Source organism: Nyctibius grandis, chromosome 1 (genome assembly GCF_013368605.1).
Source record: "Nyctibius grandis isolate bNycGra1 chromosome 1, bNycGra1.pri, whole genome shotgun sequence".
NCBI classification, from domain to species: Eukaryota; Metazoa; Chordata; class Aves; order Nyctibiiformes; family Nyctibiidae; genus Nyctibius; species Nyctibius grandis.
Window position 1 is genome coordinate 11,690,210 of NC_090658.1, and position 23,878 is coordinate 11,714,087.

Genomic DNA, 23,878 nt, shown 5'->3' on the forward strand with positions numbered 1-23,878 from the left:
GGTTTCCTCACACCCACGCACAAACACTACTCAAGGAAAAATTATCTTCCACCATCACAATTAATGAAAGATGCATTGTAGTAGGCAATCCCTGTTTCCAATACAGCTAACCAGTCACTGACAGCTAGTTACACCCTTGAAGTCCTTTTTAAAATTAATTTAAGACAAATATTGAAACACAATGACCACCAGGACAGTGGAAAAGTCAGGACCAAGTCTTCAAGCCATACCCTCAAATTTTATTATTCTCATTTTCAGAAGTACAGGAAAAAGCTTCCAGAGAAAGTTAAACTATTAAACAGAGCTTCAGTGGTCCAGCAGGAAAGTCAGACCCAAACTTGGAAAGTTATTTGAACTTAAGACACTTATGTGCATTACTTCAACAATTTAAGTGTGGATCTTGCAACTGTGTCCATATCTTTATCATTTCTTGAGGTTTTCTACTATGTACTAACATTAAGTTTGTGTAGGAACATATGTTATTTCTGTATTTCTCTTCGATGTCAAATGTTTTGAAGCCTTTGTGTTTTTCCGGAGCAAGCCCAAGCTTCTGAAGGCACATTCCAGTATAAACATCATCAATAGGGTATAGGAGTACCTGGTCAGATGCATTATTCAGTCTTAATGCCAGATCACCAGAGTATAGAAACCCACCACCTCCTGCATATGGAGGATATGAACCTTCATAAACACTTTCTGGGATGTAGTACTTCAATTTTTTTTCTCTGTGAGGTCCAGCATCTTTGATCACGTCGCCTATAAATAAGTCTTTGGCTTTGTCCTTTGATAAGCTCTTCAAGTAATCCAGGATCTGATGGGTATTCACAAAAACATCATCATCACCCTTAAAAATAAACTGGACATCTGCGCAACTGCTGCTGACCCACTTCAGAAACAGCACCTCTTTCAGAGTTAAATTGAAGAAAGTGTCTCTGTAGTTCCAGAGAAGAATGTCTTGGTGGGTTTCACTCTCAAATTTTATCATGTCTGAAAGATCAGGAAAATTGTCCTCTGGTGGGGTCTGTCCAAGTAAGAAGACCCTTTTGACTGTCACATTCCCCGAGTTTATTTCCTTGCCCCAGGATTCCCTAATTGCTTGCCTTCTGTCAAAATGGGGTGTAAGTGACTTAATAGCCAGCAGCAAAAAAGGTTTATGTTTGCACTTGTTTGGCTGATCCATTAATAATGAATAATTTCTACATCTCAAATAAAGCAGAAAGTCTTTAAATCTGTCCGGCAAGTTTGCAAAGTCACTAATCTCTGAAGGTACCCATGGGTCAGGGTCACAGGAACCGAGAACACTCGAGTTAGAAAGTAAGTTCTCTTCCACAGTCATATTGGAAAGCAAGGTCAGAATAGGGTTGTACAGCAGTTCAAGCTTCTGTTGCTGTTTGTTCCAATAAGCTTTGTGAGGAGTATATTTTCTCCAGAATTTGCTGCGTGGTATAATAACACGGCCTTTTGCATTCTTCTCTTGGCTGCCGCTTTTTGAGACTTCCACAATCACATAAATAAAAATGTTTACCATCATCAGAATTCCCAGCAGCTTTAATCTTCTGCGTCCAACACTCATTTCTCATATCTGGAAAGAGGAAAAAAAAAACAGACAGGTTTTCAGCCTTCTTCCTATCAAGTTCTTTATCTCATAAAAATGCAAGCTACTTTCAGACGAAGAATGTGCAAGTTAGTAGCCTAAAAACAGAGGTCACCTACACCCCAAAAAAGCAAAAACTAATGTACCTCTAATACATGCACACCTACAGCTAGTAGGGGTTTGGGGTTTCATCAGCAAACAAGAAGCTGGCAAGAATATAAAATTGCCATTTACTACTTAGGAATTTTACACAGCATTTCAGAGTGTGTCTAAATTAGCCAGCAGTTTTTGCTCCTCATTTAAGTCTCCTTGAAACATTTGACTGTATAATAATTAGAATCTGAGCCCTCAGCTTGGCAAAGGCAGGCAGAGAAACTTTTTCTTCTGCTAGTAAGGTGAGCTTAAGGGTATAGCATAAATTGCTATACGATAAGGTCAGTTATTTTAAAATTAAGTTTCAAGCTTTTATACTTGCACTCGTATACCTTCCAACCACATAATAGGTACAGCTGAATTTTAAAGCCTACAATTCGTTTCTGTCCATTTCACTTGGCTGTTCCTTGGCAGAGAGGCTGACAAAACTGGCCAGCTGCACTGCTGCTATTCAGATGTCTGCAGACAGAAGAGAATATGAATTTTGTTTTGTTTTGTTTTTTTTGTTTGGTTGGTTGTGGTTTTTTTTTGTTCTCCAACTGGAAAAGGAAACTAATGGCAGCAGAAAGTGAAAGTGTAATTATTCCTAGGAAGGAAAAAGAAACTGAAGAGAAATCAAAAATGGAGAGGTTTCCCATGTATGTGAGACCAGAAATAGTAAGTGCAGCTCTCTTTGCTGTAGCAAAAGTTATTCTGTGACCCATCTCCAGTTTTTACCGAGAGAGAAAATGGATCAATCCCTCTTTCTTCCGCAGCTATCAGAACAATAGGTGCACAGTACAAGGAGCAACATGAAAACTGTGTTCCTCGATAGTGCTTATCAAACTGTTTACTAGCCCAGAGGGATATCAACATACAAGCTACACAAAATTTAACAAGCCGTTTTAAATCAGTAAGTTGGACTAGAAAATAATTCAGAATTAATAAGAAAGTAAGACTACATTTAAGTCAGATACAGAACTCATTGTTGAAGATGCTTTCATTTGCCAGAAGTATAAGTGATTACTGGAACACCAGAAAAACCTAATGACATAAAAGATTTGTAGTAACTGCTAAAAGCCCAGCTGTAAACACCACCTCAGAGGTCCTGAAGTCACAGCGCAACAGTAGTCAGAAAGGTTCACTTGAGAAGCACACTTTGTACTTGCTCTTCTTTTTGTCTTATCTCCAACCATCACCAGACACCTGAGCTAGACTGACCCTTGGTCTCTTCTGGTTTGACCAGTCGTACTTTCTTTTACTCCTCAGCAAATTAAACACAAAATTTAGTAAGAAAGCAGCAGATAAAAAATTAGTAATTTTTTTTTCCCATTTGACCGCTGGATTCTCATTAAATCCAAAGGCAGGGGGAGTATTTTTGAATTAAAATAAAAAGCCACTCCTAGAAACAACAGACTACTCAGAGAAAAATTCCTACTCTTCCTTCATTTGACCTCATGTACCATCTGCATATTTATCTTTGTATACACAGAGCAGATCTACTTTATTTAACGTCCTGTTCTCAGCCAGCTGTGAAGTTTGCTGTTCTAATTTTAAGACAAAAAAAAGTACTTGTGGTCAGTGCCATCATTTAAGCTAAACAGCTGAACCGTTAGAAAGCACTGGCTGGCCGCACAGAGTTCAAAGAAACTTTATCTTCCTCTTTCAACTGCCACAACAGCTTCCACTAAAAACAGATCATTATATACTGTTTTTCTTCACTTGCCTTTCAGTACACCCAAAAATACTGGAGCAGCAGCTGTCCCGTGTTTTGTACTATTCCACACAGTTCAGCATCCACATCAGTGCTCATCTACCCAGTCCTCTAATAGCAATTCTCACTAGCAGTATTTGACCTATGATTCCAGGACTCCCAAGACAAGAGGGTGAGAAGCTCCCCCCCAGTCATAGCTAACAAACACAGGACTGTCAAGAGCTCTGATTTTCCAGGGTATGTGGCACTACACAGCTCATCTATATACAGCCCTCAGCTACAAAGCTATGAGTATTCAACACCTCTAAGTCGCCTGGATGCTTGACCTGAGACTGTCCTGAACACAATGAGACACCATTTGCAAAGACTTTATTTCAATCCCTTAACAAAATCCTTCAAATCACTAAGTCTTTTGGTTAAGCATTCAAATTCTGTAACTACAAGATGTTCCTTAATCTTCTGGTCGCCTTGCAATCCCCCACAGCAAATGAGACAGGGATCCCACAAAGAAAAAATCTCCATTTACTGTTAGACTTGGTAGAACTTTTAATCAGAAAAAGTACCAGTCTGGCAAGATGACAGTGGTTCCACCTCATAAAGCATGGTAAATGCTATCAGTCCCACATGTAAATACTTCCAGTATAATTTTCAGTCTCCTTTTTAAGAAGCTATCCAATATTGGTGATAAAATTAATACTTCTGAGAAGAGACAGGTAACAAGTGACATTCAGTATCAATACAAATAAGAGTTTTATAAGACATAACACCCCCCCCACAATTTTGCATGAAAGCATTCTTCTCTTCTGTAATTAGAAGCTATCTACATGTGTTTTTTATGAATTCATTAAGAATATAACTCATTAAGAATATGAAACCAGTACTAAGGGCTACCAAGTGAAAAAGGGATGAGAACTGCTTTATTAAAAAAGTGTCCTTTTTAAAACTAGACAAAGAGAGGTTGTATTAAACAGTTGTTCAGAGCATTAGATTGAAGTTCCTGAACTAAAAGCAAACAGAAAACAATCAGGCTTCAGAAAGGCTATTTCTATAAATTGAAATTTATAGAATCCTCAATTTTGCAATTAATATGTATCAGCTTCAATCGTTATACCTGAAGACGAGAATTGATAAAAGGACACCAGTTTGGCAATGTCACATCACGTGAACTGGATTTATCACAAAACACAGTATTAGAACCGTTATCATGATGGTGGGGGTGGGGGGGGGGAAGAAATGCTGCATTTTTAATGTTGGTGCTAGTGGGGGTTTTGGGTTTTTTGGGTTTGTTCTGTTTTTTAAGTAAACACCCACAGCCCATGTCTCAAGGCAAATCTCATTTCTTCATCTGCTTTGCTGACACCACAGTGATTGACCAAAGTGCCAGCATGATGGAGATTTTGTGCGCTGGGCAGCTTGCTAAGGAGCAGCATCATAGAGCACAAGACAGTGCCCATTTCCGACTTACAGCTTAGTGACAGCGACCTGGACAGATCACAAGAACTTTCTCCTATTCCAGTAATAGCTTCTTCTACCAGCATTAATATTACAAAAATTCCCAGATGCCTCCTTTGACTGTAGAGAATGGAAGATCTGTTAGGGAAGCCAAAAACAAACTAGAAGTGATCTAGTTCATACTTAAATCTATCTGATTCATTTTTATACGGGTTTTGTTGAAGAACTGAGATGAGCAGTATAAAGAAATACCCTATTTGAAAAATTCCTGCTGCTTAGGTGTTAAAAAAGAATAGGCTAGAACACATAGCTAGCTAGCAGAAAAAGCAGAACAAAGAGTGAACACTATATATTAGTAAAGAAAACTACAGTATACACAATCTCAGGAACAGAAAATCTTGCAGAAATTTATTCCAGCTTCAGTGGGTGAGGTGAAGAGTTACCTACACTCAAAGGTGATCTGACACACAGTTTTTCAATGCCCGTTTTCAACTTCTCAGCTACACTGATATGAAGGCCATTTTAGCGATCAGTTCAAATCTGTACAAATCACACTTCTGCTGAATCAACTTCCAGCTGCGCAGTTATGCATCAGTATCACTGCATACATAAAGTCAATTTGTTCAAAGCCTTTAGAAATCATCCATGTGGCTAGAAAAAAAGAGTTAACATTAGCCATACTCTGGATAAGGCAAGTTCCACTACAGATGGAGTATTTGGAAAGATTGATTCACCAGAAATGGGCGAGGGGAAAAGAGAGGAGTTGCCCTCTTCAGCTCCACTCTACTCTTACACTGTCCACACACTTCCTGAATACAAAGTATTGCACACTCCATCCAGTTCCAGGAATTAATGATACAAGTGACACTTTTCCGGAGGCAAGAATTTACACAAACAAGGCCCATGATGCTCCCTGACAAAATATAAAGATTACATCTGGAGGAGGCCAAGCTCAAGGTCAAAACCAAGAACGAGTACATCTAAGTGTACCAGCTACTAACTAAGGGCACATGCAATATATCAGTTTGAACTTCTCACACTGGAGTTCAGATCCTGCAGAAGAATTCTGATTAGCCCTGTTACAGCACTCGATTTTCTGTAATGACTTCACAAAATTATGTGAAACATGATGACAGTTTTAACTTACTTTTTTTTTTTAAAACTGACGCTACTAAGAGACTGCTATGCACAAAAACAAGCCTCAACCTCTACTGAGGTTTAGCTATAGGAGACAAAAAGGCAAGAGGAAGAGGCAGATGTTGCAAAGAAATGGCTAAAAAAATAAAGTATATTTAGAAGTTCAGAAAAAGCAATCCTCTCTAGGATAGAGACAGCGAAACACAGTGAATTCAGATGGTGCACTAACTAGTCCTCTATAGCAAGATGTCAAAACAAACACACCTACATTTGCAGTCACTGAGTGCAGCCTCATATCATCAATCCAAACAGGAATTCTGAAGACTTGGAACTTGCTTCAACATTGAGATTTTGGCAGATGCTGGACGTCGCCCTGAACTACAAAGTAGTTTTTCTTTCCTACAGTTTTTAAGCATGGCACTACTTCATTTGAGCTGGAGATGTTACCATAGATGGTAAAAACCTTCAAGGTCGGACAGGCAGGTGCTTTTTTGGATGTATCATCAAAATAAAGGAGGGCATCAATAAGCACGAAAGCAAGGGGCAAATGGATAAATTTTGACAGTCAATCCTACCAATTTTACCAATGAAGCAACAAAAAAACCTCTTTCCTGAAAAGTCAGACTAAGTTTTTATCTAACTTATTTCATTCTGCTTATATTCCACAAAAGACGCGCTCAGTGTTTAGAATACCAGAGGATTAACTGCTTGCTTACACATTAACTGAGATATCCTAAGAAAACCTCAGGAACATCACTTTCCTAAATGAGTAGAACTTTCTTTTATTCCAGGTTTCTATTTAGCAACCTGAGTATCAAAGAATCATATATTCATACACCAAATACTGATCATATTTGTTGACTGTTATTGATGTTTAAGTCCCTAATCAGTGTAGCCTCTAATATGCCCAACTGTTGTATATTGAAGCTGCTTCTGCAGGACTCTACACACTGTCTCTGTAGAGAGATGAATATCCATGCCAAGCTCCCCCTTGCAATGCACTAAGAGTATACCTATAGCATGAAATTGAAGAAGCAGCCTTCAGAAGGGAGCTACAAAACAGAAAGTGACTGTTACCTCATGTGTCTTAATACTGACAGAAAAGTCATCTTCCTTGCTCTTAAGTACTGAAGCCCATGACAAATTATGCAATTAGACAGATTGCTGGTTATGTGTTAAGTTTTAAATAGTCACAAGTTATTACTTATTATTGCAGGAGGGCTCCATCATTTCCCTTTCAAATAAAGGGCTAAGTTTTATTAAAAACACCACTGGGCATGATGCAATGCAACACATCAAGGATCTTTAAAAGCCGTTTCAGATCAGCAAGTAGGTTCACACAGCACAACCCTGAACAGTGCAAAGGTGTTAAGTTTGTGTTCAAAAGGCAGCGTAGCCTATGGTAGCACAGTGACCCATGCTGCATTCCACTGCACAGGAGGGGCGTACCCACAAGCTCTTCCAGCAAGATGAAGAAAACACAGTATTCCTCTTTATTACATAAAGAAGGAAAAAGTCAGGGAACAGAAGACAGGTAAGACAATTTTTCAAGGTTATAGTTCTATTCAAGGGTTTCAGTTTTCAACGTTATAGTTCTATTTAAAAATAAGTTTAAATGGTGTTTCTAGATGTACCAAACATCAATTTCTTCACTCCAAGACCAATCCTTTGCTATTAAAACATTCTCCCTTTATGCTTTTACTTTTGAATTATATTTATTAATCTCAAGTCTCAACATGAAAGCTCAACAGCAGTAAAAGTAAGCTGTGACTACCAGTCAACAGTCTCAACAGCAGCATATCATACAGATTTGCAGCTAGGCAAACCACTCAAAGCAGAACTCCCTTAAAACAGCTTGAATATTTAGCATTGCATTGACAATTAACGATTCCCCTGGGAAAGGAACACCAGATAACGTGACGCAGACTACCTCAGGTGGTGTTCCTTCCCACATCGCATATACCCACACAAGCATTCCTGTACCAGTGAAGTGCTCCACAGCAGACGCAGCCATAGTTGGAAATCTATACTTCAAGGCACTAAACCAAACCCTGCATGCTCATGCAACCCCAGAAAGAAAGAAAAACAATATGTTTAACCAGACTACCTGCCTCAACCCCCGCCTCTTGCAGCAGTTCCAGGTGTGGATCCACAAGCAGCCGAACGAATATAATCGCCTGACCGCTCCTTTTGATGGAGACTTACTCCTCCTCCCTTTCCGACTCCAAGAACTCAGGCCCAATCCCTCCGTCACGCTGGCTCTGGTGCTCTGCCAGGCCTCTCCATAAATCAGTTCACATCACCAAGCCAGCAGAAAACTAACAATGACCAGAGATGCACACTAGATAAGCACCACAGCAGCTACAGTGAAAGCACACAGCAGAGAGAAGAGGAGCAGACAGATCTCCCCTCTTCAGCAGGGATGACAACACACCAGGAACTGAGCCTTGGTTCTGGATCCACAACCCCTTCCACCCTCTAACAAAAGGCTGTCTAGCATCATAGCAACGACAACATTATACTTATATCCTGGTACAAACAGTCATATAACACCAGTCTGAACAGATCCTTACAGATGCAAGGTAAAACATCTAACTTTTTCTCCTCCTTCAAGTCTGACAGAAGCCATGACCTTTAACTGCAAATAGTTGTATCTTCTACTGAGGACAGGAGTTATGCTGTATTTTCTAAGTGGGCTGAGGAACCTGTCTACATTATTTGACTGCCAAACCCAAACGTTAAAAGTCCATTTACTTACTGGGGCTGACAAAAGATAAGATAATCCTTACTGCCTGCAGGTATTACACCTACCACTCTACTGGTTCAGGACTAAACTATCATGAATTTGGCAAAACAAAGCTGTAATTCAGATATCTAACAGACATTACCACCTTTCTCTCTTTGCAGAGACTAGCTATAACTGGGGTTATGGCAGATGTGGATCTCAGCATGTAACCTCACTGTGAAGCCTGATACCTGTTAGAGCAGTTGTACATGCAGCACAACTTCTGCCAGTGCTAGTAATAGTGCATGCAATAGTGACAGTACGGTTCTGAAGAGAATTTTAAAAATTACTATTATTATTAAACACATCACAAACCACATGCAGTCCCTCTAACCTCCTGTGAGATGCATCAGTTCTTCTAATACCTCCGTTCTGTTCAGTGAGTCAAAAGAGATTCCTGGATTGAGCAACAAAACAGTTTTAGAACACGAAAATGTTGTTAAGAGCCTCAGGCTGTTATAAAAAGTCTGGGCTATTTCCAGCTTTGAAGAACTTGAACACTGTTTATTTTTTTAACTACACACAATCGTATCTCTTCTTCCCCTCAGAACTTTACATAAGTCCACTTTTACACAATAGTAATTAAGAACATCTTAAGAACTGGCAAATATTCAACAGATATCAGTATTCTGCTTATGCAGAAACACGTCACAGTGGTTACCACTGAATAAGTCAGTTTTCTATGTTCTTCAAACACCACAGTCTGAAACAATGTTCCAGTTGGAAGAAAGTTGCCAATATAGCAACACACTACACAAAACATAAAAAAGTGCAATGAAACTCAGAGCAGTTCATGTTTATTTTAACATCAGTTTCAATTAATTGCATATACCTGCTTTGAGCCATCTTTCAGCATATTATTTAGTTTTGGGAGAAATTCTACTCTTCCAATATTTTAATACCAAAAGACACCAGTGCAACTTGGGCATGAAATTTCAAGAAGGGTGTGCTTATATTTTCCTAAAACATAGCCTGAGGCATAAAGAACTACAAAGAATCTGAATAAAAGCCAATCTAACTTCACATTCTGTTTCCCACTAGTTATCTTCAGCACATTTTGCTACAAAAACCCAAACAAAACAAAAAGAAAAAACCACCAAACCACAAAAAACCCAACAGTACAGTGAGGCATTAATTTCTCTAGAAATACTCTCCTGGTTTTCTTTAGTAAGGTATTAGAGGGCCAGGAACTGCATTTGAACTATGTTTAATTATGGTTATTGAACCTAATCTCACTTTTCCAATCCTTCTTTGAACCCATTTATATTTTCAACTTTTAGGAATTCCACTGGTGATAAATTCCTCAATTTTTCACACAGCAAGAACTTGGAATGACTTTTCTACTACCACACAAGAGGGGAACCTTCAGAAAAATGCACCAGAACAAAAAAAAACTAGTTATTTTCTCTATGTACATTTGCCATACCAGCTACAAAAGAAACCTTTATCTGTCCTCTGTTCCTTCTTTGCCATGATAACAAATCCTAGTCATTTTATTTCTGCAACTATTTTGCACCTCTGACTATCCTTGTAATTTTTCTATTAGGTCATTTTTGATATGGCAACAACAACAAAAAAGCATTTCGTACTTAAAGCTCACAAATAAGTATTTGTGGAGACTTTTTTAGAGCTACGTATCAATGGAGCTTGGTATAAAATGCAAGCCAGACAGCATACTCAGTCTCACTAAACAGAAGGAGAGAGAATTACTTCTAACATAACCACAAAATTTGAGAAAGACTCTTTCCTGCACACATCTCAGCATACTCCCATTAGCTTAGAAAGCTTTCTCATTTAAAACATCCACACACGTAACTGGTTGCCCCAGACCCTCATGGCCGGTGGACGATGCAGAGCTTCTGCCATTCAATTTTTCAGGAAAGTCATCATTGTCTTGTGACTGACATGAAGTTGGATCTTCTCAATTCAGTTTCCAGCACGCACAAATTGTACCACTAAAATTATCACTACTCACACTTATTTTGGCTGGCTGGTGAAAAGATTAACTGGACCCGAAACCTCAGTGTTCCTAATATTACACTTAGCTAACCTGGCTACTCCCAGACCATGCCCTACAATTTAAGGGAGTGAAGCATACACTACACAGAATCAGACGTTTAATCAGTTTTGTGCTACACTTTAAGTTACTTTGCTTATCTTATCCATGCCATAACTGCTTTCCCAGAGGGATTCTGCCCCACTCTTTTCTGAGATGGAGTGATGAAAACAAGTAGTAAGATCCTCACAAATATTACAATCAATTTGAAACCACCAAACAGGATTATTAGACAGTTGCCAGCCTTCCAATGAAACAAGCATTTTTGTGGTCATCTACTCCATTCACCCTTTGCCTTAAAGGTACTGCTTCCTTGTTACTCATCGTTTTCCACTCCCCCTAACCCTCATCCATGCACTCAGCCTCTTCACAAAGTAGCTTTACAGTAGCTACAATAATAAAACTTGGGGCCTCGTCAGCTCTACCACTGGTTTATCTTACAGGTTACAAATTCAACTGGCACACTATCTTTTCAAGCCTGAAACTAGTACAGAAGGATTGAAGCCTCTTACATGTAAGAACACAATCTGCAAACCTCAAGCACTGGAACTACCCTAGGCATAGTGACAAAGTTCTCCCCTGTCCCTCCTTTTCTGATAGCCCATTTGTAGCCCTATTCCTACAGAAGGGTTTTCAAATACGCTCTTGTTCTTGCTTTGAAATAAAGCCTCTCTGCTTCGCTAGTAGTTTTCAGAAAGTTCTAAATTGCCCCCCTCCAATTAAAACAAAAACTTCTGCAGCAGCAGCAATACTGGAGCTACCTACAGACTTCAGGAAATAACTGCACCGTTCATTCTCAATTCATTTGGCACATCACATTTGCAGTCACAGGGATAAGAGCTTAGACCCAGCTTCTAAAAATATGCTGAACAAACATATGTCTGCACACAGATGGGTGAAAAACCCTAGTTTCCAACTGAAATGGTGTTAAAAAAAGGAAAAGATATGAACTGTTGCAACTTCCCCACACAGCAAATGCCTCACTCCATGTTGCATTTAACCCAGCATCCTACAGAAACTTTAATTTTTTTTTCTTTAGTGGTTAATATACTGAAGTAAGACAAGCTGACTAGTGAACATGTGCTATTCAATCCAATAGTAATTTAACTGGCTTGAATAAAAACCTTCAAAATGTTGCAATGTAGTACTCACAAGGCCTATTGTTTTAGTCACAAAACCAAGGGCCGGAAACTATTTTCAACGACCCAAGCTTTGCTATCAGCCAAGGAAAAGCTATGGTGAAAATGAAAGAATATAATTCTAAACTTTGACTGACTTTATCATGCACTAAAACAATAGTCCATATCTGAACAGTTCTCTTCTCATTCATTCTTACAGGAGCTACCATATTATGAAGATGACATTCCAAGAAGCCTATTTGGATTATGTTTCGTATGGTGGAATGAATGCAGTAATTAAGGAAAAGCCTCAAACAGCCTGTAAGGTGGAAATTAACATCACTGTTGCATTTCCTACTTCATAAATGATTTTATAAAAACATCTCATGAAGGTTATTACACAACATATGAATCTTAGAAATGCAAGATAACTTCGTCTAAGTGCAGCGATACATAAAATACATGGCATTTTCTCTACTGTAACTCACAGCCCGGTTTTGTGGACCACTACTGGCTTACAGAATAGAAGTTACTATTTTCTTCACACAGGCTGATAGTGACTGTCATCTGGCACCACATAAATGCGCACAAAATGGCTTTATTATGTTAGTTATACCATCTCATTTGTCTCCTATGATCCATAGGACAACTTCCAAATATTCTAGTCAGATGCTTCCAAAAACACTGTGCAATTACTATAGAAGTAGGGAACAAAGATGATAAAGTCACCGTGAACCCCACATGAGCTACAGTTCTGAAGTGAAAGAACAAAGCAAGACTCCACTTGCAGCCTCTCAAACCTCATCCAAGTCACAACCACAACCAAGTAGAGAGAACATGCTCCAACAAGGTTCTTCTACACCATAAAGCAGATCTGACCACACTCCATCACCGGGTATTCACCAAGACTCCAAACTGCGTGGATTAAGAGTCAGTCTTCATTAGGCAAGAACACAGTCCTACAAGCTTGTCAGTAGACAATCACATTATCATTGAAGTCGACTCCTCTAGCTGCAAGGCAGACAGACCCTGCAGCTATCTCAAGGGATCCGCAAGCACTACAAACATCTAAATTTCTCAGAATACTACTGCCTAACAGCAGCAGGTTTATTCTCTGCAGAGTCTTGCTTCTCCAAGCAATCAGATAACACACAACTTTTAAAGGCATTGCTCAAAGCAGTTACGTTAAGATGAAACTCAAAAAGTTAAATTGCCAGAAGCTGCTACAAAAAGGTGGTGAAATCCCTGCTACATTAAAGTTTGTAAAAGCATAATGAGAATCCAAAGCTCCCTACCCCTAATCTCCTACTTGACTGCTGTTCTGAGACTACTGACGTCAGCTTCCGACTGTGGTAAAAACACTCAATATTCCTTTCATTCACTGCTGAACGTTAAGTTCTGAATATCAGAACTCCAAAATCTTCAGAGTGAGTTATACTACTGCTATGTTTCCTGTCACCATTTTGACTAATTCCAGGTGCTTCCCTCCCTCTAGCTCCTCCAGTAGGAAAGAGAAGTTACCAGAACATCACCTTTCAAGGTACGCTATTTAAAATAATATCTATGAAACAAAAGTTTTGTTAACTTTCTATTGCTGCTTAGAAATACTGCAGCAACACCCACAAAGTTCGCATCAAGTTATCTTTACAACGTCATTCAGGACAATAAAAACTTATTGTTAACTTAATTAAAACCAGTTTATACAAAATTCCTACCTGACAGAATGCTTACAGATGGAAGAGATACCACCAGATCTCCACTATCTCAAACGGAACACTTCCAACCCTGAACCAAACTGATAAAGTCACAAAATCTTCAACTGGAGAGTGATCTATTTTTTCATCCATTTTTAATAAGAAAGTCAGTTACCAGTAAATCACTTGGATCATTCTAACCCTGTCTATATTTTAAGTTATTATAGGTGTCTATCACAAAAGGTCTGGGTTTGAGAAAATATTTAAATATTGTGTACCTATTGAATTCAACACAAGTTAGGCCTAAATATTTTTTTTACCTCTTAAAATTAAATCCTTGGATTGACTGAAAGAATGTTCAGTTCATATTTGAATTGTTTCAAGTGTTCCTATAGAAGATTAAGGTATATATAAGAAAAGCCTTCTGGTCATGATGAAAAGTTTTCCGTAAACTCAGTCCCAGGTTTAACGTATATTCCAATTTTTCTACCGGTATAAACTACTTGAGTTTGGTCATGATTTTCTACAGGGATAAAAAAAAGCAACGGAGCTCCACATGTACACAACACTTACATAAGGCAATTTAAACCATAGCAGTGTCCCTGTAAATTAGTGCATTGTGCTAATATTGCCATGCTACACTGGCATACCTGCAGCCCCACTAAACATCTATAAAGGTGTTCCTAACTGCATGTGCAAAATAACGTGATAAAAAAAGTTTGGTTTCTTTAAGAGTAAAAAGGGTTTGGGTTGTTGGTTTTATTTCTTTTTTTTTAGTAACTGAGATTTCACACTGACGACCGAGGGTAAGATCTCAACTTGCTATAAAAACTAATATTAATATTTAATACCTCAGTATCTGAGGGCTTGCAGTAGTGAGCGTGACCTGTTTTTCCCAATCCAGTATACAAAAAAAATCATGTGTCATTCTAAGGTCAGTTCAAGCTTTAGAATTATGACATTGTGCAATTTGTTAGGAATAACTTAGAGCTGCCAGCTTCTGATTTATTAACTTCAGTTTTTACATACCTTTGAGAAGGCTTCAACTTGAATGAATAGTAAATTATGAAGAATCAAGAGAAGAGGGTTAAGTGAGTGGCAGAGAAACATTTCTTGGAAGAGAATTAATTGCTGTTCATCATATTGACTACAAGTCGGGGGGCGGGGGAGGCGGGGGGTATAGTTCCGTTGCAGTTTAAAACAGTTTCAGTCATGGCTGACACATTCCTGTAATTCATTCCTTTCCCCATAAACTGCACAGTCCCATCCCATCTTTGCACTGATTTGACTGTGGTGAGTCAGTTCAGGGAGCTAAAGAGGATGATAAAGAACCTAGCAATAACGCAGCAATTAGTTTTCAGCTAGCTCACATCACTAGATTTGCTTGCCACTGTGCTGCACAAACACCAGTTACAGTGCAGAAGAGGGAAGACTCACAAAGCCAAGACCACAGCAGATCCCATTTTCTATCAGCTTAAGCTCTCATGTACCAGCACATTGCCGCTGCAACCTGACACTACTGATCTGATTCCCACCTTCATCCACAGAGGTCCCACAGGCAGGGCCAGACAAGCACCAGCAGCAGCGGTCCACCAGAAGCAGTTAGCCTTTAGGCAACCTCAACAAGACACACCCTGGGGTTTGAATTTCTCTAACACTTTTTGTAATCAAGTCAGTGGGTTAGCTACTGAACTATCATGACCCACCCATTTCCACTACTCCTAGTGTGGTCTGCTTGAGCATTATCTTCCCATAACTATCAGAAAGCTAAGGAAGTGGATAATGAACTACCTTCCTCCCAGATATTTAGCATGTGGATCAATGCTAGTTCTGGTAATAAAGAATGAAGAATGGGTAACACATTGAAAGCATCAGTCGGGTTTGCAGTGGACACTGAAAAAGCTAAAGTCTGCTGGAGAGGCACTGTCTTATTTCTTTCTTTTATGCTGTATTTGAAATAAAAAAAGGTGGTTTAGTATACCTATTCAAGATGTAGATAACCATAATTTCCACAAACAATTCATCTCCTCCTGATCTCTCTTCCAGCTTTATCTTAAACCCAGTAATTACTACTGCCTTAACCATATTCCAACCACCTTTATGTCTGCATTCACTATTTAGTCAACTAACAAAACCGTCCTTTAAGCACCATACTTTAAGTCATCAAAATTTTCTCTCTCCTTTGTCTTCTTGCCCGTGTTAGACCGTCAGACATAAGCCACACTATTAAAAACTATGTTTCAAAAGTAAGGATGCTGTAACTTAGTATGTCTGATGAGGTTGCTGCCCCTGATGACCATTCCCCTTTTGGGTTAAAACTAAACAGACACTGGTTTTCAATTTGACTTCCATGAGATGCTGCCTTTGCAGCCAGTGGCTGGGTGATGGGACACACAGCTGGGACAATAACCTTCCCAGCCATCTCAAGTCATGTTTCCCTGCAAGTGCTATGCAGTTAGTAAATCAAAAGTCAATTCAAACCAAATTAATACTGTGAATATTCAGTTCAAAATTCTGAGATCTGCCTCTGAATTTACAGTACTGAACTAAATAAATGTTTTAGAACACAAAACCTACATTTAAAAATGCAAATACATAAAAAGCTTTTCCCCTTTAATTGGTTTTGGTTTCAAGTGTAATTAACAAGTACAGGAAAAAAAGGTTTTCATCTTCCTGAAAAATTCATTTAAAGTTCAGAAAACCAGGGAAGTTGTAAGTAGGGAAGTTTGTTTTCCTCCTTCAAACTTGTAAAATGTAAGCTACAGATCTCACTCCAGCCTATGAAGTTTAAGGAAAAGGGAACAATTTCTCCATCAGTTTTAGGCAGCTAAAGATACATATAAGTACCAGGAGGATTTTGTAAAGGATCTTTAAGCAGGTTAGGCAGCTAACTTCCGTTTTTGTTAATGGCAGATAAGCACATAACCCGATTAAAGACTTACAAATCCAAGCAGGAACAACTTCTGTACCTGTTATGTGCACACCAACGGGAAGTATCCACTACATTTGAGGAATCAACTTTAAGCTGTTTTGCATGTCATTTGTTTTTATTGAAAAGAAAATCAACAATAAGTTTGCAATAGCACGTTCCACACCAAAGACAGCCTTCCATTATCATTTTCTAACATTCAAATATCAGATTAAAAAATATCATTGCTCAAGCGAGACGAAACAGCACTAAATTCAGGGTACCATCTGACATTCAGCTGCACCGCTCCTCAAACCGAATTAAAAAAACCTCACCCCTCCCCAGTCCATGAATTCCCATATTTGCATAGCTCACTGTATTACGTTACGCACAACCCCGAAGACAAGCAAACAGAAAGGTTATTTCTCAACCGCCTCGGTTCCTCAATTCCATTCAAAACACAGCTGCACAAACAGCTAGGCCAGCACAACAGACCGTGGGTGCAGAGAGGAGCACTGCTGTAGCCGCAATGCCTCCGAACCGCACCAGCCCGCAGAAGGATGCTATCAGCAGGAAACCCGGCACAGGCTCAATGGCAGGTGTCTGCGGCAGGAAGCCAAGCACCCCACACGCACACACACCTTGGTGGGGCACGTAAACTTTCAATACCATGTTGCCACTGTAAATTTCATACAATATGCATATCCTCTGGTGGTTCGTAAACCATTGAAAATTAAACTTTTATAGAAAAAGAATAAAGTTAGTCATCCATCAAAAAACTCCCAAGTTTTCTTGCTCATTTGATTTAAATGGTTGACTTACAAATTAAGTGATTTAGTCAATTCACTCCCAGAGTAACTCTTCTGTGAGCTTAAAATGAAGCAGCTGCTAAATTTCAGAAGTTATTTACAAAGATGAACAAAACTAGTTCCAAGTTGAATGCTTTTCAACTCTTACTATTCCATTTCTCTTAAACAGCAAAGCTTTCTGAACTAATTGCTGATGAAATTGTTTCATCAATTCTCCCTTTAAAAATCTCAGCACCACACCCATCACACACTGGTATTCTTTTCCTTATTTAAATACTAATTGCTTCTCATGAGACATCAATTCAATTATTCTTTTGCACAGTTCATCACAAGACATTTTAATGATCCAGCCTTTTCACTGGGTTTTACATGATCTGGAGACTTGGGCAGGTCTACTTACTCCTCTTCTACATTCTAAAAGGCCCAATGAAATCGGTGAAAAAGATACAAGAGAAGTGCAGGATCAAGCCCAAGACACCTGTCAGTTCTTCCTGCATAAAAAGCAAAATGTGCCTGAACAGAGCAGAGATATTTATGCCCCAGCTTTGTCAGGAACTTGTTCATTATGTACTAAAATGACGGGAAGAGTCTGTATTTCATTATATCATCATCATATTTTCTTGGTTATTTTGTGCTGGTCTTCAAGCACATAAGGATTGCGCAATGCACTTGTGAAGTAGTAGCAGACTGATAAAAACATCTAAATATATATTTGTGAGGTCAGAACATGGCATAACGGGGAGATTACATTAGCAATTTTTGTTAACTGCACTCACAGGCATAAATTCTTCTCTAAGCCATGTGAAGCACTTGTCTGAATATAGCCTACGATGCACTAGAAACATCAAATACTAATCCAGTGATTTCTCATGCACACAACCATAAATGACGATGCCATCTTCTAAACTAGTTGCTAACACTTCGGTGAAAAATGTTATTTTACAAACAACCATTAGGGATTAAAATTGGGTATACCTGAAAAAGATTATAAAAGTTTAAATTTGAAAAGCAAATGGATACCTACTTGCTTCAAAATTACTTACGTACTTTTACTGTATAGTAATAGAAAATAAAATAAATAGACATACTAGGAAAAAAATTCCAAACCGACAACCTACGAAAGGGACAAAGAATGTTTAAAGCTTTTGGAAGGTGATCATTCCTAACCTGCCTTCCAGAAACATTAACATGAAAACCAGGCACGTTAAAAGGCTCATTATTTTCATGAACTACATCTTTTTTCTATATTCTGTGCTTTCTACAAAAGCACACCAAAATAAATAAAACAGATTAAAACCTTGTTGCTACAATAAGTATATTCTTGCCAATACCTTCCCCCCACCCTATCTTTGGCCTATTCTTGGCAAGTTTTAGAACTACACAATTTAAGAAGCTTTAAGTGCTTGACAAACCTAGAAGAAACCTACCAGGCTCTACTATTTAAAGTGCAAATGCTTCATGTGAAAAAGAAATGAATGGGATTTTTACAGCAGGAAACACAACCGAATCCAGTAAAATACAGATCTGGAACATCAGCCCTTGGTGCATTTATGACAGAGCTGCTCAGTCACTTTCTATCAAAAACGAGAAGTTTGACAGCAAACAGAAAAAGCCCATCAAGTAACTAACTTAAGTTTCACAAGTTGTCTGAAGTAAAGATTTTACAAGATCATTTTTGACAAATACGTGTCAAGTTAAGTCATCTGCTGAGAAAGAACAAGTTACCAAAGAAGTTGGCTAAGGATTTTAATTGATACTGTTCAATCTTTTTCCTCTCCTTTAGTTAATTTGGAGAAATACGGCTATACAGATTTCAGTCAAGTACACGTATCTATGACAACTCACCCCTGCTTCTTGACTGTTGTGATAATGACAGTATTGGCTGTGGTAGGAGACATATGACTATGTCACGTGTTTCAACACGATCAGCACGGACATAGACTGTCTTTTATCACCACCATTTGTTCTCCTTCAAGTGGTTTAACACAGCCAACAGGAAAAATCACTACAAGAGCTAGTCCCACTACAAAAATAACCACACCAGGTGGCAGTAAAATGACAGTTGCTAAGGGTCTTGGCATTGACAAGTCACCACGGAGGAACACTCCTCTGAAAGACTTCATTCTCCAAAGAGTCTGACAGGTAGGCAAGAAGATGAAGACTCCAATCCTGCCTTTTTTTCCTCCAGATATAGTGTAACTTATTCATGAAGACAATTGCATATATTTGTCAGCACAGAATACAAAAACACTTTATCCACTTCTCATTTCTCATCAAAGCCTTTCTGAGCAAGCACTGCTTTTACACTGATCTCCTCAGCAGCATCTGCGTTTCCCAGAAGTGCTTAAAAAATTTAGGAGGAGCTTACAGGCAACGATAATAAAATTTTTGACCACCAGTGACATCGTGTTCATTAGGAACAATCTCTAGGGAGATTAGCGAGCTGTATCTATTATGAGACAGGGCTTTGGACAGCGAGCTAGCACTCCTAGTCATCCAATGCATGACCTTCAAAACAAGTCTCTTCAGTAGTGTTACCTTGCTGCTGTACCTTGTTTTCCTCCACTTTCCTCATCTGTTTATTGTACATAGGGAAAAGAAACAAGCAAAAATCCAAGCAAAACCCGTTTACAGATGACAAAATTACTTAAAAGAAATTCTAATTTTTGATCACTTTATGCAGTGCCTGTACCTTCCTTATAGCAATACAACAGTACTGCACAACATCTCAGGTAGAAAGTCACATGTTCAAAGCAAGCAGAAAAAACAGGGTTTCCTTTAAGCTGAAAGATTTCAATTCTAACTGGTAGCATTATATTTTTAAGTGTACAACAAACATTCTGTTTTTTAATTCATCCCCACTGCAATATTATTTTTTAAAGAGTCTGTTCTCTTTTCAAGTTGATCACGGCCCCGTAAAAAACATTACAAATTACATCTGCTAAACAAGAAAAGCTGATTCTCCGTTTTGGTTCCTCCATGCGTTAGGTAATAATTCTGAGCTAATTCAACTCCTCCGGTGGTTTCGACAGGCATTACGCTGGGTCACTGAGGTGACAAGGTAGCCGTTGCCAGCAGCCAGTTCTTCGGCTCGTCATCTGAAGGAAGCACGAACTGTCCCACTCATGGGAGTGTCATCTGCTCCCCCCACCCCACCCGCACACACACCCCTCCATGACAGCATGAAAATCTGACGCAAAAGCGGAACTGCAAAAACATGAAACCGTTTTAAGCAACTTTAAAAGAGAACTAAATTTGAGGCTGTCTCTCTTTAAGACGGGAGGAATAATTAACCAGAAATTTCCTCAAAGGAGAACGTTATAATCATGTTTCCTCAATAACTTTCTGATTATATATTTAGCATGTAATTTTATGCATACATACTTCCACAGCCAGATTAAACTCTTCTGTGCCCAAACTCACTTTCTGTGTCCAAAATAATTATATTAAAAAAAAACAACACGGGAAAAAAAAAAAGAACTGAACCAAGTAAACTCTTAATTTGCATAGTTAAAACTAAACATTAGTGTTTAATAATCAACTCCAACAGCACTGAGCATTTTGGGAGGCTGGACTAAAGGGTTACTCAAGTAACTTTCACCATAAATTTTTGCAGGATGACTAATGAATTGTGAGCTGCAGTTTGGCCACAATCACAGTGAGTAACCTGAGGTCCCCTCCTGACGGGGTACAGTATGTCTCAGGAAGTTTTAAAGGACTAAAAAGCATCATCTCGCCGAGGAACACATACATTCAGGCCAACTCTAGTAAAAATAGCATTTTCCCCCTTTCAGGTTCACCGAAGTCCATACTTTAGAGCCACCACCTCAGCACTATACTGTAACAGCAAAATCCTAACGCTGCGCAGATATTAATAATTAACCTACTCGGTTACAGCCTGCTAATGAGCTGACCCCACGAGCTGTGCGAGTCTTCCAGCTCCGCCACCACGCCAGAAGAAAAGCCAACGGGCGCTAACCGTGCCGCCGTCCTACCCTCTTCTCGTTTCTCTCCTCAGCCAAGGAGAGGGTTGCAGCAACACCCAGCACTGCAGCAACCCCACGTCTCAGGTTTTCTCTGGAAAAAACTCACGGTTTCAGCATCAACTCCTCCCCACGTTTAAAAAAAAAAACAAAAACAAAACAACAAAAAAAAAAACCACAAACAAGCGACGACAAACATACGGTCATTTAACTCGGCTGAGCCGGCCTAAATTTCATCCATGCCAACAGACTGAGCCTCTGCCTTCCTCTCACCGAGTTTGTTGCAACATGTGCCGGCTGCCGATGCTCCTGTGCGCCAGGGTAGAGATTTCGCCTCCGCCTGGTTTAACCCCACCCTTTCCACCGCTTGTCACCTCCCCCATCGGGGGGAAAAAAAAAATAAAAAAATAAAATAAAAAGCCCCCAAAATCCTAAATAAATAGGTCTCCGACCGCTCGCCCCCCCGCCGTCAGCTTGTAGCTGTCAGCACGCAAATAAGCTAGGGGCTACAAGGAAGAAAAACCTCACGATCTGGAAAACAAGGGCAGCTAAAAATTAAGTTAAAAAATGCCTTCCCCCGCCCCCCCGTCCCTCCTCAGCCCCTTCCGCAGCGCCGATCCCCGCCGCCCCAAGGAGGCAGCGCTGGCGGGGGCGGCAGCCGAGCCCTCCTCACGCACGTACCTTGCCAAGCTGCCGCGGGTCTCCGCCGGGGTTCTTCCTGCCGCCACCGCCTCCACATCCACCATGCTTTTGTCCGGCCGCGGGCTGCCTCTAACGCGGTGGGGGTCCCTCCGCCCCCGGCGCCGGCCTGCCGCCCTACCACGGCCACAGCAGCCGGCGGGGCTCCATGCCGCCGCGCTCCGCCAGATCCCGCAGCCGGCGGGTGCTCCGCACCCGAGGGCGATGCCGGGGCGGCGCCGAGGAGGCCACGGAGGGCTCGTCCCGACCCACCGCCTCCCCGCGGGACGGCGCTCGCTGCCGCTCTTTCCTCAGAGCCGGCCGCGCCGCGCCCCGGCGGAGGTGCGAGCCCGCGGCGGCCCGAGCGGGGCTGGGAGCGAGAGGAGAAAGGATGCGGGCAGAGGAGGAAGAAAACCGAGCCCGAACGAGGCGCTCTGGGATCCGGCAGCCGGGGCGGCGGCGGAGCGCCTCACTTGTTGCCCTGTGGCAGAGCCGCGCGCGCGCTCGCCTTCCCGCTCGTCACGCGCGTCTCGCCTCGCCGCACGAGCGCGCGCGCACACCGCCACCCCGCCGGGCGCCGCCGCAGCTCTCACCACGCGCTGCACTGGGCAAGGGGGGTGCAGGGCGGGGTGCTCCCGCTGAAGTCCCGCCTCCGCCCGGCCGGCAGCGCAGCGGATTGGATGGACAGGCGGCGCGTCATAGGGCCGGGCGGGGCACGTGGGAGGTGGGACGTGGGCCGTGGGCGGGGGCAGGGAAGGGTCCCTCTGCGCCCCCTCTGGCCCCGGTCGTCCCCGCGGTTGCTGGACCATTGTGTCCCTGAGGTGACGAGCGGGCGGGCGGAGGGGGAGGACTGGCACCGCCGCCTCGCCGGCCCCTTCCCCAGCAGGACACAGTCTCCCCACCACCCCGTCGCTACCCCACGGCTTGCAGGCAGCACGCCTCGCCACCCTGCCCCGGGAGGCCGCCTCCGAGCCCAGCGCGGCCGCCCACCCCTGCATCCCGACCCCGCTGCCATGGCGCCCGCCCGCAGCCCCGCTTCCCACCCGCCATGTTCTCCCTTGACGCCTCACCCCCTTCCTGAGGTAAAACACCCCGGGAAGGGGGAATTGGCGTCCCCCAGGTGTCCACAGACACCCACAGCTCACTGCAAAACAGGCCAGCGCTGACTGTCGGCACGGGAGGGGGGTGTCACCCGCGACCTCACCCCTAGGAAGAGGGTGACTGGTTTGGGGGCCATTCCCACAGGGAGGGAGCTGTGCTTGACCCCGCAGAAAGGCAAACACCACCACAGTTATGTCTGCCAGCTTCGTTGGTGGGAGAAGCTGAGGTGGCACCTCCTTCCCTCCCTCCTGCAATAATAAAAACATGTTTTCTGAGGTAAACACCTACTAGGTTTACAGGCTGGCAGCCTCTACAGTCACAGGGGCAGCTGGTCTTGGCTACAACACATCTTTATGACAGTGTTCATTCCTTTGTTTTTTTCCACGTGGCATCAAGCAAAAGAGGAAAACCCCCAGCCATGCTGAAAAATGCCATTCCACATCACTTTTTTTTTAATGTTTCTCCTATTTAAGCAAGGTAATTGCAGCTGGCTCAGTTTTATGTGGTGGTCCGCAAAGCTTTTGTTACTGAGTCCAGGAGGGAGAAGAAAAGGACTGTTTTAGGCTGTCAGTGCTTCCTTTAGTAAATAAGTTTCTGAGAGTTTCAGATTTTGGCAATTTGCCCTCCAGAGCTGATACTAATCACGCATGACTCACTCATTAGTAACCCTCTTTTTTTTTGTTGCTTGCTTACTTGCTAAATTGATGAGACTACAAA

General features: G+C 41.3%; 1 protein-coding gene across 1 annotated transcript; it reads right to left on the reverse strand.

Moving 5' to 3' along the window:
- Positions 1 to 237: 237 nt before the first annotated feature.
- Positions 238 to 22,116, reverse strand: B3GNT2 (UDP-GlcNAc:betaGal beta-1,3-N-acetylglucosaminyltransferase 2). The gene is made up of 2 exons (XM_068411973.1): positions 22,064 to 22,116; positions 238 to 1,582 (listed from the first exon to the last, which is right to left on the reverse strand). Exon 2 carries the CDS (start codon positions 1,571 to 1,573, stop codon positions 380 to 382), a length of 1,194 nt encoding a protein of 397 aa, XP_068268074.1. The 5' UTR covers positions 1,574 to 1,582; positions 22,064 to 22,116; the 3' UTR covers positions 238 to 379.
- Positions 22,117 to 23,878: the final 1,762 nt, after the last annotated feature.

Bases quoted from the DNA above. Each gene is read 5' to 3' on its own strand.
- B3GNT2 (XM_068411973.1), bottom strand. From the start codon at position 1,573: ATGAGTGTTGGACGCAGAAGATTAAAGCTGCTGGGAATTCTGATGATG.